Consider the following 18,692-nt stretch of genomic DNA (forward strand, 5'->3'; position numbering starts at 1 on the left):
CAGAGTTCCTGCCCTCTATAAGCAGGGATGGATGGGTTGTGTTACACTTCTAGGGAGAAATTCCAAGTCAATGGGTTTTAGCATTTGAGTATCTAGGTAAACTTTTTTTTTTACATGCATTGGAGGAAAAAAAAAAAAGAAAGGAAGGAAGGAAGGAAGGAAGGAAGGAAGGAAGGAAGGAAGGAAGGAAGGAAGGAAGGAAGGAAGGAAGGAAGAAAGAAAGAAAGAAAGAAAGAAAGAAAGAAAGAAAGAAAGAAAGAAAGAAAGAAAGAAAGAAAGAAAGAAAGAAAGAAAGAAAGAAAGAAAGAAAGAAAGAAAAGAAACAAATGCTTATTCAGAGTTACATTGCTAGTCAATGCTTGAATCAGGATAGTGTTGAGAGGAAAATCCTTTCTTGACCTTTTGCCATGACTATCAAGAAGAGAACTAAACTAAAAGAGAACAAAGAAACAAAGATCTTATTATTAGCAAGTCAATAAACACATGGAAAAGCTGATCACTAAAGATATAGAGGTAGGGCCAGCTGATAATTTTAATGATGAGATAGACATCAGCAAAAAAAGTTGTACTCCTGTATTTCAGTTCCTCCCCACTATGACAGTTTCCTACTACACACAGATAGGAAGTGTCTTGACTATGTGACAAATATCAAGGGAGGGATCTTCTAACACTGATTGGCAAATAAGTCTGGAAAGTTTGAATCACTGAGTCATCATAACTGTCAATAATAGGATACCAGGTCTTGTTGACTTTAGGTCTAATGCTATCTACTTTGCCACAGTAACAATGAGAATAATAATAATAGTAATAGTAAATATTTATTTAGTGCTTTAGGATTGGAAAAGTAATGTATTTAAAACTTATAGTGCTCCCATTTTATAGATGAGGAAACTGAGATACAAAGAGATGAAGAAATTTTCTAAGGATTCCACAACTTGCAGTGGAAGTGTCTGAGCCTGGGCACTCAAGTCTTGCTGACACCAAGTCCAGAGTTCTATCCCTTATCACTCATCTATCCCTATCATTTAATCTCTTCTTTATTTCCCAAAGAATCCTTGCTGTCATGTGCCTAAGAAGTGGTCATTCATTTAGTTTTCATGCTTGGGAACGGAAAAGACTACAGGTAAAAGGCAAAATGTTTTGTACCCAGGACTAAAAAAAGAACTCAGTCTTCTGGCTGGCCCAGGAGCCAATGGAGGACTCCCCTCTCTTGCCCACCCTCTACTTTTTTTTTTTTCTTTCTTTCTCTAGTGCTTAGGAGAAAACGGGGGATGGGGATGGAAAGGGAGAGGCAGTGGGTGCATGGGTGGGGATAGAAACCCTTTGAACTGCTTTTACTTCCAAGAATTCAGCCAATCTGTGGACCAAAAGAATAATTGCTTGGAATCCTAGAGTGTGACCTTTATTTTGTAAATCTTTCTCATTAGGATGTAAATTGGCTGTCCCTGGTTCAGAGAAGACATCCTAGTATTGGGCGGGGGAAAGGGGGAAGGAGGAGAAGAAGGGAGAGATTTGAGTAAATGCATAAAATTAAATGTAAAAAAATTAAAAAAAAAAAAAAACTAAGAAAGTCATGTTCTTTTTTCTTGTATAAAATGACATTGGAAACAATGGATTTAGAATAAGCAGAAAAAGTCTCATATTTACAAGTATAAATTGGTCCAGTGATACCTTGATTCAAGAATTCTAGGAAATCAAATTTTGTTTTTTAAATGCAGTCAGCTGCATAAAATGAGAAAAATCATGCTTTAAAAAAAAAGCCATAGAGCAAATTAGAGTCCTTGGCAGAGGGCTGACAGAGTCCCTATACACAGTGTAATCTCAAAGCCCAAGGGTAGTGGACAAGCTTCTTGGTTCTCTCCCTTCTGGAGACTCCTTCCTTCCCTTTTCAGGAGATTTCAAAGACTCTAAAGCCCTTCCACTTTTCTATGCTGTGTCTGGCCCCTTCTTTAAGGGGTACACTAGGAAATTATAATATTAATTAACTGTAGACTACTTTCCTTGTGGTCAGTGCCTCATTAGAGTCTTCCCACATCCTCTTTTAAATAGCACACTGTCAGATAATCTTTTTCTCCTTGTTGACTGATCACAGATGGATTCAATTAATCCTTTTGCATTTCAAACCTTTCTTGTTATCATAAATTATGGAAGGAAGCTTTGAATTTGGCCTTGGGGGGAGGAGGGGAAGGAAATTTTGGAGTTCACAGATTTTCCTCTGTTCTTCCTGAGGTCTCTAAACTTAATTCCGCCCTGCTGTCCATCAAATAATATCTCAGTTGCAAGATCCAGACATTCACTTTTAATACTTTAGCTGTTAACACAGCAGATGTTACATTAGCTCTCAATTAATGGTTTTGGGATTATAATAGTTCCTTCCCTCATTTATCAATTAAATTAAATTGGTAAAGCATGTAGTGAGCCTCTACTATATAAGAGGAGGGAAAAAAATGAGACACTTTGCTTTTAAGGGCCTACAGGCATGAGATTTGGGGCAATAAGGCAGCTCCATAATGCATAAAGTGCCAAATATGGAGTTAGTACCCTTCATCTTCCTGTGTTCACATTCGACGTCAGATAATTATTAGTTGTGTGGTCCCTGGGTAAATCACTTAACACTATTGTACCTGAGTTCTCCCCTGTCACCTGACTTGGAGAAGGAAATGACAAACCACTCCAGCATCTCTGCCAAGACAATCTCAAAGAGAATCATGAAGAGTTGGACACATCTGAACAACAATGAAATGAATAAGTTTGGTGACTTAGAGATAGGATAACTCTTACAGGTCATTTAATCCAACTCCCTCAGTTTATTTTCTTTAGTCACACAATGGAAACTAGAAGGTGATCTAAGTTCCTGTGACCCCAGTATTTTTCTTTTTTGGGGGGGGGCAGTTTAATTTGTTTTTAACAATATAACCATTAGACATGGGATTAGGGTTCAAAATTTACCCCATAATGACTGGCTTTGTAAGATTGAGCAAATAATTTACTTCTTTCAGTTTCCTCCTCTGAAAAATGGCTACAAAACTATCCTATATCTCACAAGACTTTTGCTTCTCAAATGAGATATTATTGGAAAAAGTACTTTATGAAATTTCCAATTATAGGTAACAATTATTATATACTAGAGGAATAAAGAAATATCTTTGTAATGCAAAGAACTTTAGTAACTGGAGAAGATTATATTGAGAGATAGAAATAGTTGTTGTTCTACTAATCAGGGAGTGCCATGTGATGGATAGTTTCACATTATCCTTTTTTTTTTTTTTCAGAACTTTGATTCATCCTTAAAGTAAAGGACTTGCATCAGTAAACATCTTGCAGCAACTGATGATATATTTTAATATCTGGAATTTTCATTTGATCATGTGGAACCACTGAAGCTCAGGCTTCAAGCAACCAGCTGTCGTTGAAGTCGCCTGATATGTGACAGAGTTCTTGGAAGCCATTATGACAAACCAGGAGAAGTGGGCTCACCTCAGTCCTTCTGAATTCTCTCAGCTCCAGAAGTATGCTGAATGTAAGTATCCAGGATTTTGATATTTTGAAAATAATCCAATTGAATGGAGACTGTTGGCGTCTATGTGGGCCAGGGGAGGTATGTGGAATTTGGGATTAGAAACCTTGGGTTTGGATTTCTGTTTTTCCCCCAAGTACATTTGTTGACCTTGGGCTAGGCAAGACTCTTGATGGAGTTTCTTCATTTGTAAAATAAGGGATTTGGATTAGATGGTCTTTAAGAGCCCTCAAGGCTCTATTTTTAAGGTGCTGTAATTTCACTTTCCCTGGCATAGAACTTTCAGCCATAAAGGATCAGAGTTCAGTTCATCATCTTTACCCTGCACTGCTTGAGTTCATGGTCCTTCCTTAGTCCCTCTATGAATCCTCTTTATTTGTGATGGTAGCCCTTAAAAAGCAACAACCACAACAACAATCACCACAACCACCACAACAAAAACATTCTATGGATGCGAGTCAACAACTGGTTTTTCTATCATCCCCAACTCTCCCAACATGACTAGCCCAACTTCTTTCATGTCCTTCATACTTTTTTCTGGTATTTAATATGGCAACCTTTAGTGGCTGTCATTCACATCCTCCATTTATTTTGCATCTCATAATAAATAACATCAAAGTTTGGTCCATGAGGGAAAGGGATTCCTTCTGAGAGTCAGAATTTTCATGTATGAACAAAGATAAAACTTCCAATCCACGGAGACATGGGGGAAAAGGACAGGTAGAAAAGGAGTCATTTGACAATTGGGCAATGATTTAGAGATCATTTAATTCAATCTCTTTGTTTTTGTTCAGTTGTTTTAGTTATACACAATTCTTGGTAACCCCATTTGGGATTTCCTTGGCAAAGGTACTGAAATGGTCTACCACATTCTTTTTCGGCTCCTTTTGCAGATGAAAAACTGAGGCAAACAGAGCTAAGTGACTTTCTCAGGGTCACAAAGCTAGTATCTAGGCCAGGTCTGTTTAACCCTAGATCTAGTGCTCCTTCTGTAGGATTAATTCTCTCCACATCAGACTTGGAAAAGGGTACTTTGTTCCCACTTTAACATCATCAGTGAAGAAAACAATATCATCTAGAAAGGAGCTAAGTCCATATTTAGGAAAGTCTGATGTTAAACCTTAAAATCTTGTTCATCACTCTATTTTGTTTAGGTGGTTAGCCTTATAAGGTAACATATTTTTGGGCTAAAACAGTCAAGGATAGATTGAAGCTGTTTCCTGAATGATGAGACTGAGATTAATTATGTTTTGTGGAGAGAGGGGACTACACTTTCTCTCAAAATGCAATTTAATTTCCAGAGACCACAGAGGACCCCATTCCTCTCCCTTCTCCAGAATAAACACAGACATCCTCCTCTCTATTCACTCCATCATCCCTGTACCCTGTCCCAAAATTTACTTGTTCACACAAGTCCCCAACTACAACCCCACCCCAATCAAGGGTCATAAAGTTTCTAGGATAAATGCGGTCATCAGCCTTTCTCCCCTTGGATTCTAACTTCCCTTTATTTCCTCAAAGTGATGGAAATTCTTTTCATTATTGTCTCTTTTTCCCTTCATCCTTCTTCCTTTCCAGTCTGCCTTAGTCCTACATAGTAATTCATCCGTTGTTGAAATGTGACCATTTTCCCTGTAAAGCTTGGGCTGGGACAAAGTAAAAATTCTGGCTCTGTTTTCCTAAAACACTAAGTTTAACAATTGAATTGACTCTGCTGGGACTGAGCCAGTTGTGATCCAGGTTGACCTTTGATATTCTTGTCCAGAGTAAGTTTAACACCTGGACCTACTGTGACACCTAAGAATTCAAAAGGTCTTCTAGAAAAGAAGCCGAAACTTGTATCATAATTTTTGTCCTTTGGAGGTAAGCAGGGTTTGTTACCTCTATGACAACTAGTCACTCAGTTATTTGAAGACAGCTATTAGCTCCCTTTTCACTGTTATGCATACTTCCAAAGCCATTGATTCAAACATTCATCAATCCATCCATTCATTCATGTGGTTAGCCATCTTTTTATCCATTGCATTCATAACATTATTGAAGCGAAGAGAAAATTAAAGTGACAGAGTTTCCTTGGTTACATAGTTCATAGATGAAAGTATAGTAGTGATTTTTAAAAAAATATTTAATTTTATCTATTTCCAGTTTTTTTTTAACCTTTCCCTTACTCATTAAGAAAGGAAGAAAAGCAAAAGCATTGTAATATGTAGAGCCAAGAAAAAGCAAGCTCCTGCATTAGCCATGCTTTTCTTCCCCCCCTCTCTCCCCCCCCAAAAAAAAGGAAGGAAGAAAAGAAAGAAAAAATAATAATAATCTGGGACCCTTAGTTCTTTCTATAGCTGGACAGCCCATTTCATTCTGAAGCCTCTGGAATTGTGTTCAGTTCATTGTGTTGATCAGGTTTTCTAAGTTTTCAGAGTTCTTTGTTCTTGCAGTATTGTTATTGTTGTTATTCTGTAAATTGTTTTGCTGATTCTGTTCACTGTGTTTATAGAAATGTTCATAGGTTTTTCTAAAATCATCCTTTTTCATCATATTCCACAGCAAAATAATATTCCCTTACACATATATTATAACTTTTTAGGTCATGTCCCTAGTGGATAGATGCCCCTCAGTTTCCATTTCTTTGCCAACATGAAATGAGCTACCAAAAATATTTTTTGTATATTTGTGCCATTTTTTTTTTTCTATTTCTTAGCCCTCTTTGGGCACAGAGCTAGTACTGTCGTTACTAAATCACAGGGTATGTACAGTTTGATACCATTCTGTGTAGAGTTTCACATTACTTTTTAAAACTGCTGGATCAGTTTATAGCTCCACCAAATATTTGTCAGTGCACCTATTTTCCTACAAACACTCCAAGATTTGTCATTTTTCTTTGCCATTTTAGCTAATCTGATAAATATTTCTTTTTTGGACTAGACCCACAATGGAACAGAAAGGGAATTGAGTTAGATTCAGAAGCAAGGCACAAGAGGAATCAGGTGCCTATTCAGTTCCCATAATTAGTCATTGCTGGTCCAAATCCCCTCAGTTTTTCTCCCTCCTTCCTACCAAGGACTTTAGAATTAAAAAACCACAGAGAAGTTTAATTTTCTGTCTATATTAGTGATTTAGAACAGTTTTAATGTGATTTTTGATTGCTTGGATTTCTTCCTCAGAAAACTGCCTATTTATATTGACCATCTATCTATTGGGGAATGGCTCTTATTCTTATAAATTTGAATCTGTTCCTGATATATTTGAGAAATGAGGCATTTATCAGAAAAAAACTGGCAGCAAAGAATTATTTTTTCACAGCATTCTATTTCTAGCAGAGATTCTTGATATGCTGGTCTTTATTTTAATTTTTAAATTAATAACCCTATTTTGGTATAAATGATTTCATTTATATTATGTATTTTACTTTATGTATTTAAAAACCAGATTCTGAAAAAGTGTCCATAGGCTTTCCCAGATTGCCAAACGGGTCCAGGAGACACATAAAAGTGAGGAAATTTTAATTTAGAGTAATAGAGCATAATACCCATATTCATCCTCCTCCCCTACACACATGTAATCAATGCTTATTGATTAATGTACCATACCAACACTGCATAATAAACACACTGGCAAATTGGATGATGGAAGTTTTGAGTGCAATCCAAGGAATTATATTGATACTTTATAATAGAGGAAAGGGTGAGGGTGGAAATGAAGTGAGAGAAACATGGGAAAGGATGTTAGATTTCAAAAAAAGAGTAATAAAAACCACAATAGGTGGAGGGAGGATTGGGCATTCCAAGTAAACAGCTGATCAAACATCTGAAGATGGCCTTTGTTGTGATAAAGGCTTTCATATAACAGGAATTTGGAAGAAAAGAAGAGGAATTGATTTGGGGAGTAATTTAAAGAATCAAACTTTTGATAGGTCATTTTGGAATAATGATAACCAGTTTTGAATGATTCCTCAAGTATCATGGATCCTTTACAAGAAAGTTCTTTCTTTCTTTTTTTTTAATATAATCTACAGAGTAAGTTAAGTAGCAGTTGATTAAAAATAATTAATGAGAACATTACCTCATTGGTTCAAACAGAATTCTTCTGGATTAGAGTGTTCGTCGTAATCACTTGATTGGATTCTAGAAAGAAATTTTCTTGGAAGAATTAAATACTTTGCAAGTAATTTCTTCATTCTTTAGTTAATTGGTGGTGGGGGGAGGAGTATCACATTTACAGAATAGAAATTTCTATGGTCTTTTAAGATTGTAGAATGAGCTATAACCTAAGTGGCTATAAAATAGGAAATCATATGTCTCTGGAAATGGATATTAGCATAAATAATGTTCAAATAAAATCTGTGGTACACAGGAAAACTGTATCATTAAGTAGTATTATTAAGATTAATCAGTAAAAGACAAGCTAATGGATTAACTAAGATTGAAGCACAGTGCCTCCTCATTTGTCATTAAGATTACTTCCATTTATTTAATAGCATAATAACAGAGGAAGTATTAGAATGATTCCCCTGAGCAATCTCCTATATACTTAAAGAAGAAAGTCATCCTTGATTGCCATCTCTGCTTACCTTACCATGGCCATTATATCTGAACTTCCCTTGAATTGGGGACTCCAGCTGAGTCTGTCAACATTTTTCCTGAACAATGCAGTTCCGGTGATTATTCCTTAGGTTTATCAGATGCAGTTATGTCTTCCCTGAGCTTTTAAAATCTCGCTCTCAGTAAGGCATTATCCACCATGATTAGCCAGGCTAATGCTGTCAATAATGAGCTCACTATCTTGACTTGGAGATTTTTAACCAACTTCGATGAAATTGAAGGTGGGCTATAAAACATGAGCAAGTGAAAATATCATGCCTAGAATTTAGGGTTATAAGGAACCATTTTATACGTGGAAACTGATATTCTGTTGAGCAATTACTTAGAAAATATAACTAGAACAAAACACCCATTTGCCAAAGACTGACATGTATGCTAGTTCATTATGTTAGTCATTTTCTCTGAGAGTTTTGGTGCTGTAGTGGATGGAGCCTGGTTATGGAAGCAAAATATCTGGGCTCAATACAAATTTGCATATTTATTAGCCAGGTGATTATGAGAAAGATGCTTAACCTGTCTTGGACTCAGAGGTGAACTGGTAATAATAATATAATGCAGAGTCATTATAAGGAAAAAGGCTTTTGTATGTATGCTTTAATACACTTTATAAATGAATTCCTTCCCTTCTTCATTCCCCCATCCCTTTCTTTTCTCTTCTCCATTCTTCTCTCTTCCTTCATTCCTTTCCAAACTTCCTTTTCTCTCTCCCTTCCTTTCCTCCACCCCTTCCTTCTTTCTGGCTCTTTCTGTCTCTCTGTCTGTGTCCATCCCTCTCTGTGTCTGTGTCTGTCTGTCTCTCTCTGTATTTGTATCTCTCTGTATCTGTATCTGTCTCTGTGTTCATGTCCCTCTCTCTGTTCCTGTCCCTATCTCTGTCTCTGTGTCGATGTCTGTCTTTGTCTCTCTCTTTGTCTGTACTCATGCCTGTCTGTGTTCCTTTCTCTGTGTCCATGTTCCGCTCTCTGTCTGTCTCTGCATCTGTGACAGTGTGTGTATCCCTTTGATTTTCCACCTCAAGGTAAACCTTAATTCTCTAAGTCCTGAGATCTAAGAGAGGACATTGATGCCTGAGAACCTTCCCCCCCATATGCTTCCCTTTGTCCTTGTTAGTGAGTATCCAAGCTGAGCGGCTCCAAGAGCCATCCTCTTCTGGCTCTGGTTCCTATTCCTACCTGTTCTTTGTGGGACTCCTTGGTTTTGTCCAAGCTGGTTCCAGCAAGCCTGGCTGACCTTTCTGAAGTAGGGCATGGACATCAGTCTCTCCCGGGCCACTGGCCAGAAACTTTCTTTCCTTTACTATACCAAGAAGAGGCAAAGGAAGTTCCATCTTTCCCCTCCTAGCATGTCCTCTTTTTCCATTGACCAAAATGGTTTCAGTGAGGAGTCTCTATGATGATTCCAAGTGATTCATTATCTACCCATTTGGTGCCATTCAGTAGAGCTTCTTATTTCATTAGCTTAATTGCTAAGTCTAAGTGGGGATTACTTTGGAAAACTACCATGCTAAGGATGGTGGGGGAGCTTCCAGAACTTTCATCACTTTTATATTTTTTATGGCAGTTGGCCCAGCAGGGTGCTGCTGGGGCTAGAGGTAGAGGTAGAAGTGGGTAGCTAGAATCTGTTGTTTTCAAGCTGTACTACTGAGCTCATAGCTGGATCATCCAGCTGGGCAGATATTAAAGAGGGAGAGGGAGGGGGAGAGAGGGAGGGATGAAAGGGTAGAGGTGGAAGGAAAGGGGGAGGGGGAGGAGGAGGGAGAGGAGCAGCCCCAGAGTCTGCTTCCTGTGATCTGGTTAGACAATGATCATCTCAGTCACTGTTTGCTTGTATCATACTGTGTCCTGAGGGCCAATGAACTTAGTCCTCTGACCATGGCCCAAGCCAAATCCTTGGCTTTCCTTCCCATGGAGGCTGGTCCACTTAGGGGATGAGTCACCTGGGCAGTGGCTCTCTTTAGCCAGAGGTCTGGTTCCAGGGGCCCTCACCAGCCAGGCTTCCTGCTTCCACTGCTTTCCTTGCTCAGCTGGGCCTAGCCTGGCCCATAGGTCCCTAGATTGGGATTTTCCTCTCCAAAGATTTCTATCTTATTTAGCTTTGACTCTGACCCAGTACATGGATTCAAAGCCTACTTTATGGAGCCTAGATAGACTATAATGAAACCACCTGATATTTATAAAATACACATGTATTTCCTCTATGGCTCCTAATATCTCTTCTAATACAATTGGAAATACTCCCATTTTACAAATGAGAAAACCGAGCCTCCAAATTTCAGTGATTTGTCAAAAGTATCTCAGTGGCAAGTCCAGGCCCAACTCTCCAGTCCTCAAAGTTCATATTCTTTCTATTTTTGATATCTGAGGGCAGATGAAAGATGAAGTAACTGTGGAAACAAGAGGTTTGGGCTTCCAAGCATTCCGATTTACTAAGCACCGACTGACAATTGCCTAACAAAGAAGGCCCAGATCTCTTCAGTTAAATACTGAGGGAGACAGACTTTGATACCTGAAAAACAACTAATCAAATAAGACCAATTAATTAAAAGGATAATAAAACTCTAGATAATCTAATCTCTAATTGGATGCAATGTTAAGGACTTTCCTAATTGGGAGAGATAGAATGAATAGATGCAATTCTCTGAAGTAAGAAAAAGGTTTCCCTCTCTCTCCCTCCAAGTGGCTGCAAACAGTCAAAGGGACATGGAAACAATAACTGACCAATTAGGACAGGACCTGTTTTCAGATAAGCTGTATGGGTTATTTGAAATGTACCATTGTGAGAACTCTCCTTGCCTCGGTTTTTAAAAGTGATGAGGTCCTTGGTTAGGAGTCTAAGCAGCAGGTAGGGCATATGTGGTTTCCTACTCACACAGGGCTAAGTTCAAAAAAACACAATTCCCACAACTGAATTAAGTTTTCATCCAGGACAGAATTTGGACTAGACCCACAATGGAACAGAAAGGGAATTGAGTTAGATTCAGAAGCAAGGCACAAGAGGAATCAGGTGCCTACTCAGTTCCCATAATTAGTCATTGCTGGTCCAAATCCCCTCAGTTTTTCTCCCTCCTTCCTACCAAGGACTTTAGAATTAAAAAAAAAAAAAATTGTTTCTCAGTTGGAGGAGGCCTTATAAACCGTCTTGTCCAACTTGATCCTTCCCCCTGAAGTGTTGGTACAATTTCTGCTTGAAGCAAGACCCCCATGGAGATAAAGGGCCTTTGTCCCAGAGGCAGTCCATTCATCTTCAGGCCAGCTTTGGCTGTAAGAATGGTTTTACTCACATCAAAGTACTTCACAGTTTCCCTTTCTGTCTCTTCTCTTACTGCTTTGAATGAGTCCATTCAGAAAACACAAATAAAATCAAGAGGCCCTCATCCTCTTCCCAATGACAGCCTTTTGAGTAGCAGGGGAGAACTCTGGGAGCCCTTCCATTTCCACATCATTTCCATCTTTTTCAAGCCATACCCTCTCCCCCATCTAGGTTCTTCAGTGGACCTTCTTGTGGCATGGTCCCAAACAAGAACTTTCCAGTGGCCCTTCTCAGGCCTGTCTGCCATTAGCCAGGCTTTTCCTAAAATCCAGGTCCCCAAAGTAAATGCAGCACTCCACAAGTGGTCTGATCTGTAGCCATCCAACAGTCTTTCATTGTCATCATTCTCATAAATGCAGCCTATGATATCACTATTCTTTTTGTTGTCATGAGATACCATTGAATTATATTGAGTGAGTTTACAAGTCATTAAAATCCCTAGCCTCTAGGACTTGAGGAATGGATATTGCGACTTCCCAAGGAAATAGTTACATTTATTAGGAAAGGAGGAATACCAAGTTTGGGTTGTAGCTCAGATTCTTGTCAACTGTGTGACCCCAGGCAAACTGCTCTCAGCCTCAATTTCCCCATCTTTAAAATGATAGGAATAGCCCATACCTCCCAGAAGCATTGGGAGCAACAGTGAGAGTGTTTGAAAAATACTTAGTGAATCTTAAAACCCTATAGGGAGCAAAGGAAATGAGCCATTAATAAACACCTGCTGTGTTCTAGGGACTGAGCAAAGTGCTTTATACATGTAACCTCATTTGATCCTTCCAGCCACTCCAGGGTATAGTGCCATTTGACAGTTGAGGAAACTGAGGCAGATAATGGTTAAACTATTGAAATGCTAGTTCTCATCACTACCACTATCATACTTCATCTCAGTAGGGTCAGCCTCTGATTTTAGCCTAGATTATTTGTGACCCCTGATTCATCCTCCAGCATATTCACCATCCCTTCCAACTTTGTAAATCACAGAAGCATCCGAACCATGTCTTCATCTGATTCCTTGTCTTCTGGCCGTGGTCCTGACAACGGATCCAGATGAACAGACTCAGTGGTTGATGATTCTGTCCTACGTCTGGCCCCTGATTCTGACTCTTGCCTTCCTAATTTATTTCTGAACCTCTTAGTCTTGCCTTTACCATCCTGCTTTCTGTCTCTTGTTTTCTGTGTAATTAAATGTGTACATGTGATAGATGCACAAGGATAGAGAGTTGTACACTTGTATTTTTTCCTATTCCTCCCTGAGGCAATTAGGGTTAAGTGACATGCTTAGGGTCACACAGCTAGGACTTGTTAAGTGTCTGAGATCAAATTTGAACTCAGGTCCTCCTGACTTCAGGGCTGGTGCTCTACCCACTGCACCACCTAGCTGCCCCTTGTACATTCACATGTAAAGAAATATGCATCTGCACATGCACAATACACAGATGCACACTTCCCTACAAACACACACACACACACACACACACAAACTTTTTAAATTTAGTTTCATCTTCTGGGCTGAGATTTCATCAAGTCTGAGAAAAAACAACTCAGGCCAGATCTGTGCTGCCTCCCCATTCCCTGACTTGGGTTCTGGTCTGCCTTGCTCCCAGAAGAAGTCCACCCTGTGATGTTCCTCCGAAGCTTGTCTGTCCCAGTCTAACGCTGACCTGGGGGGGGGGGGTGGAGATCTTGTAGTTTTTCATTCTTGTAATGGTAAGAGACCTGTTTCTTAGAGCAGGCCCGCCATCACCATAAACAGCCGGGAAATGATATTTCTCCTAAATGGGATTTGCTAAGATATGTCCCCACCTGTCACCTTCACTGATGCTGCTGCAACTTTAAGGCAACAAAACTCTTCCTCATCTGAGCTTCTCCATGATCACCATGGAGATCATTGAATTAGAACTTGTGAGAAACCTAGTCCATCTCTCCAGCCCCTCTTTTTCAATTAAAGAAATGCTCTTGAATCCTGGTGCTAGAATCAGGAACACCTGAATTCAGTTCCAGCTTCAGAATCCAGTTCCAGCTTTATAAGCTGCATGATCCTGGACAAGTTGCTTAAGCACTGCCTGCCTTAGTTTCCCTCATCTATTAAGTGGATATAATAAGAATGTCTATCTCCTAGGGCTGCAGTAAGAACCAAATGAGATATTTGTCAAGCACCTGACACATAGTCAGGGTTATGTAAATATCAGCTGTTGTTACGAAAATGTCCCTGGACAGAGGCAGTGACTTGCCTAAGACCACTCAGAATCAGAGAGTTCACACCCAGCTCATTTTCCTTCAGATTCAATCCTGCTTCCATTCCCTTCACTTGTACCATATTAACAACTTAGAGTCAGAGAGTCTCTGGATATATTTTTTAATCTGTCTCATAGAGGATGAGAGTGAGTCAGTGTGATGTTCATGAATGCCAGTGCTAATCATGAGGTTGCTCTCACCATCCTGTGCTCTGCATGTCCTTCCTAATGCGAGAATTGGATTTATTTTTACTTCCCTAGGCCCAGTCTAATCTCCCCACCCTGAGTCTAATATCCAGGAGGGCTTCCCTAAACAATGGCCACTTTTAACCCTAACCTACATTGTCAAGTTCCCTTTCGAGCCCCAGAAGCTGAACTTTCACTGGGTCTGATCTTCACCTGCCAGGAGCACAATTTTCTAAATAAAGATATTTGGGGGTGAGCACTCCCTGTAACCTCCAAGATCAAGTCCAATGTTGGCTCTTGGGTTTGAGGGCAGGGGATCCAGGTGCAGAGTTTTCACCTTTCTCACTCTCCAATACAGATTCCCTTTTCCCAAGGTCATTGGGTAGGGTGGAACACACTGGCTGGCATCTGGTCATGTTCCTGGAGAGCTTGGAGAGGGTGATCTCCACTGAACTAGAGCTTTGATGGTGCGTGCTTCAATTCTTCTCCAGTAATTAACGCAGGGCTCAGTACTGGGAGGTCCAGCAACCTCCAACTCCAAAAAGGCTTGATCCTCAAACCAATTCAACTTTGATCCCAGCAACTATAGACTGAGTGTGTAAGTACATGTACACACACATGCACGCACCCTCACATACCTACCTTCACACATTAACCCAAGAGAGACCCTTTCTCTAATCAACAAAAAACTGGGAAACTGAAATGTAGAGAGGATTAATACTAATGTGACTCCTTCACCTTCCTGTGGAATGGGAGGACATCACAGATTTTATTCTGGAGTGTGAGGGAACAGAGAGGAAGGATATGGATCCATCATGTCACACTAATCCCAGATTAAAGTCTGTGAACTCTCGGTATACCTTGGGATGCCTCAATGGCCATAAGTACCATTTCTGCACATTTGGCCAAACTTATTTCCCAAGGTTGGGACTTGTGAAATTTTCTTCTTCTCTTCTCACCAGTCTGGCTTCATAGCTATCTGTATGTCCCAGCCCATCTCAAGCCCCACCTCTGGATCAGAGATAATCCTTGGATTATTGATCACCTTCTTTGGCTGATTGGTACTCTGCAGGCTGCTCTGTTTCTTTCTTCTATTGACATGAGCAAATGAGTCCCCTTGTGAATAGCTATATATAATGGCTCTATTGAACTACCGTTCAATTATGCAAAGGTTGTGTGTTTGTGTATATGTGGGGGAAGGGGGTGTTCTTTAGTTGGCAGTCAAATAGCTGATGACCAATAATGTGCAGAGTGACCTTACCTAGTGTAATTGAGTTGGGCTGGTTTGTTTCATTAATTTGATGTTGGTAAAGTCCCTAGGCCTGAAAATTTGAGCAAATCAATTCTCTCTGCACTTCAGTTTCCCAATTTATTTTAAAATGAGAAATGGTTCAAATGATGTCAGCTTTTTTTTTTAATAGATCCAAATCTGTCTGTTATCTTATAACAGGAAAAGCATCATAGATCTGAGAACCAAAATGGACCCCCTTATGACCTTTGAATCTCACCTCCAATTCACAGAAGAGAAAATGGAGGATGAGAAAGGAAAGCTTTAAGTCTTTCAAAGTCTAAAAACTCTTATGATGGTGAATCATTAGTGTGCTATTAATCATGGTAATCTATTTCTGTAATGCTTTCAGCCTGACACTGTGCTTTCCTTACCACTTTGGGAGTCACTTATGTCTCCATTTTATAGAAGAGAAAATAAAGGCTCTGAGTTCAAGTGACTTGTTCAAGAAAAATCTGATTTTTTTCCCCTTTTCATTAACCAAACTGTTCACATGCAAAGGGGACAATATCAATGGTTCTTGGCCCCCTAAAAGTAATAATAGATGATATTTATGTAACATATTCAGATTTGCAAAAAAAAAAAATTCCATCCATTTTCTTGTTAGCTTCACAACAGTAGGAAAATTAATTATGACAACCTTGCAGAGGAGGAAAATGAGAGGTGGTATCTTTGTCCTGTGAGGTATTATTAATAACAGAAACAGGATTTATTGTTTATTTTTAATTCCTATTGACAGCTTTTGTTTTTATATCACTTTCATTTTTTTAATCTCTCCTCCCTCTCCTATATAGTTAGCTAATCTAATAATAAAATAGTAGCAACAAAAAAGAAGGAACCAACCACACTATCAACTGAATATGATAGCATTTATAATTCTTGGGTTCTATAGCTCCCCAAGTCCTCCACTACAAAAACAGGAGATTGGTATATTTTTTCATCCTTTTTATGAAAGAATAAATGAAAAAAATATATTAGTATTAAATTTTAGACACTGTGTTATATAGCATGGCTACACATACAAGAATGAAAAAAATAATTCCTGATCTTGGGGATCTTACCTTCTAATTATTAAAAATATAGAGTATTGTAAAAAGATTCGTTGTTATATGGCATTTCAGATTGTCTTTATTTTTTGTTATTTTTTCCCCATTTGTATTAATGGAATTATTGTATAAGTTGTTTTCTTGCTTCACTATGCACTTATTTCATAAGGTATCTGTTCATAAAAATCTCCCAAAAGTCTCTTGTTACATTCATATATTATGCTTGTAATTTTTCTTCTAAGAACTACTTCTTTATATCCTTTAACCAATTCTCTTTTGGGAAATGTTTCTGGTCTTTGATTTATGTAAGTACTCTACATATCCTGCTTGTTGGAGTTACTTAATTAAAAACTGCTTCCTCCCTAATTGACAGCTTTCTTACTCTATTTGCAAGAAGAGTTTCATAGATCTTACAAAGGGGGATAGGAGGATAGAGACACGAGTCAAAGACACTGGATTTGAGGCATACCTACTTGTTTAGAAATCAAAGGAAACTCACTTGGTAACATACAAGCAAATACTGACTGTCAGATCTCTGAGCAGGAAGGACCATGCATGTAGAACATCCTGTCCTGAATCTGTATCATGTCTCTAAAGAGAACATTAAGCTTCTGCTAGAAGATATCCAATGATATTGTCTGGAGGAATGAGATACATTGAGATATCTCATGATACCTTGACTACTAGATCTTGGTTATTGGGGCAGCTACATGGCCGTTCTTCCAAGTAATTTTGTGCATTCTCAGAGGCCAGGACCTAGCCAGACTAAATGCCTTGGAGCAGATTCTCATATGGCTCCAGGGAAGATGAGCCTAATCAGTCCTACTAATAAAAAGGTTTCAACAACCAGTGCTTGTCCATAGCATGGAACAGATTTTCTATTTCTAGAATAATAAGAAATGTACAAAGAATTTGACAAACCTCCAGAGTGTTTAAATTTATTCTTTTTTCCTGAGTAATTGTGCCACAGTCCCCACAGTGATCTGCTGAAGGTGTTTTGGTCATCAATTCTCTCTGGAAGAGAAAAGAATCAGTCTCTTGAACTCCCACTGCTTATATTTCTTGTTTTTTTTTTTTTTTATTTTTTAATGTCTTTCCATTTTCCTGTTTCTTTTTCTCTATATATGCATCTCTACTTCTCTCTCCTCTCCAACTTCCCCCTCCCTCCTTCCTTCCTTCCCTTTTTTCTCTGTTTAGCTTTTCTTCACTTCCATCTATCCTCCCCTTCCCTTTCCCTCTTCTTTTCTTTTTCTTCTTCTCTATTCTCCCTCTCCCCTTCCTCATTCCACTTGCCATATTCCTCCTATCTTCCTCCCATCTCCTCTCCCTCCTTCATTTCTTCTTTCCTCTCCCCAGTTCTCTGATTCTCTCTTCCTCTTTGTCTGCAACAATCCATTTTCCCTCTTTTCTCATCTTCCTATGTTTCTCTCATTTCTTTCTTTCTAACCCAATATTTCTCTCTCTCCTTGTTTCTCTTTTCCTTTCTGACTCAGTCTCTCTCTGTCTCCCTCATCAAATTGAGGAGCCACCAATGCTTCCCCAGCAGGAAGAATTCTCTTCTCCCTTTAATTAGGGCTTGTACTTCTCAGTTGTCTGTTGTAAATTGCTTTTTATTTTGAAAACAGCATCTGTGAAGAAAAGGGGGCAAACATAAAACTATAGGAAGAAACAAATACACATTTAAAAAAAGACACCGACAGATTCAGAAGCAAAGGCATTTTATGTTCTTGTCTTCTCTGGTCCAGAGGGTCAATTGTGACATCAGATTCTGAGAGGAGGTTAATGACTGCTCAGGCTCCTATAAAATCTGGGCCTTCCTGTAGTCTCAGTGAGCCCCTTCCATAACATGCTCTTTTGGGGCATTTTGGTTATTCAGACGCTTCACTGTATGTTTAGTGCATCCCTCCCTTAATTAGAGACAGTGAGGACAAGGTTTGAAGGCTTTTTGCTTTAGAAAAGGAAATGAGCTAACAGAAGTGGTAGGTGAAATGATGAGGACCCAGAGGATCAAGGGAATTGAAGAGGGTGTTAGGGATATGGATGCCAACTCTACTTCCTTAATTGGCCAGTTCTGTCTCCTGCCTCCCCTGCTTCTCAGGAGAAAAGTACCTGGAAGGTGCCTAGCTCTTTGTGTTTTCATCTCTCCCACAGGCCGGTCCTCTGGATTATTTATGATTTTTTAAATAATTTTATTAAGCCGAAAGTCATCCAATTATTGGGATTTTAATTCAGATGACTTCCAAAATAAAGCTAGCTAAACTATCTTTTAATTATCCATTGATTCTGCAGAAGATTGGATTAAGTTAATAAAGCCATCCTCAAAGTCTGTGCAAGGCTATTTTCTGTGATTACTGGGCCAGATCACTAATCATTTTCCTTATTAACTGGGAATTTTTTTCCTGCTCTATTGCATGGCACCAGATGGTCAAAATCTGTTATTCTGGGATATTGATACCTTTCAGAACTTGAGCCCTGGCTTTGAGATCTCTCAAAATGCCGAGTTCTAAAAAAAAA

General features: G+C 39.0%; 1 protein-coding gene across 3 annotated transcripts in view; it reads left to right on the forward strand.

The window, feature by feature from the left end:
• Positions 1-18,692, forward strand: part of DGKB (diacylglycerol kinase beta) — a 687,380-nt gene that overhangs the window by 85,492 nt on the left and 583,196 nt on the right. For all 3 annotated transcript variants that reach the window (XM_031940700.1, XM_031940702.1, XM_031940701.1), the window contains exon 2: positions 3,273-3,520. In XM_031940700.1, coding sequence (XP_031796560.1) covers positions 3,451-3,520 — 70 coding nt within the window. In that variant the 5' untranslated portion in view covers positions 3,273-3,450. The remainder of the gene's footprint in view (positions 1-3,272; positions 3,521-18,692) is intronic.

Source organism: Sarcophilus harrisii, chromosome 5 (assembly GCF_902635505.1).
Source record: "Sarcophilus harrisii chromosome 5, mSarHar1.11, whole genome shotgun sequence".
Classification (NCBI taxonomy): domain Eukaryota; kingdom Metazoa; phylum Chordata; class Mammalia; order Dasyuromorphia; family Dasyuridae; genus Sarcophilus; species Sarcophilus harrisii.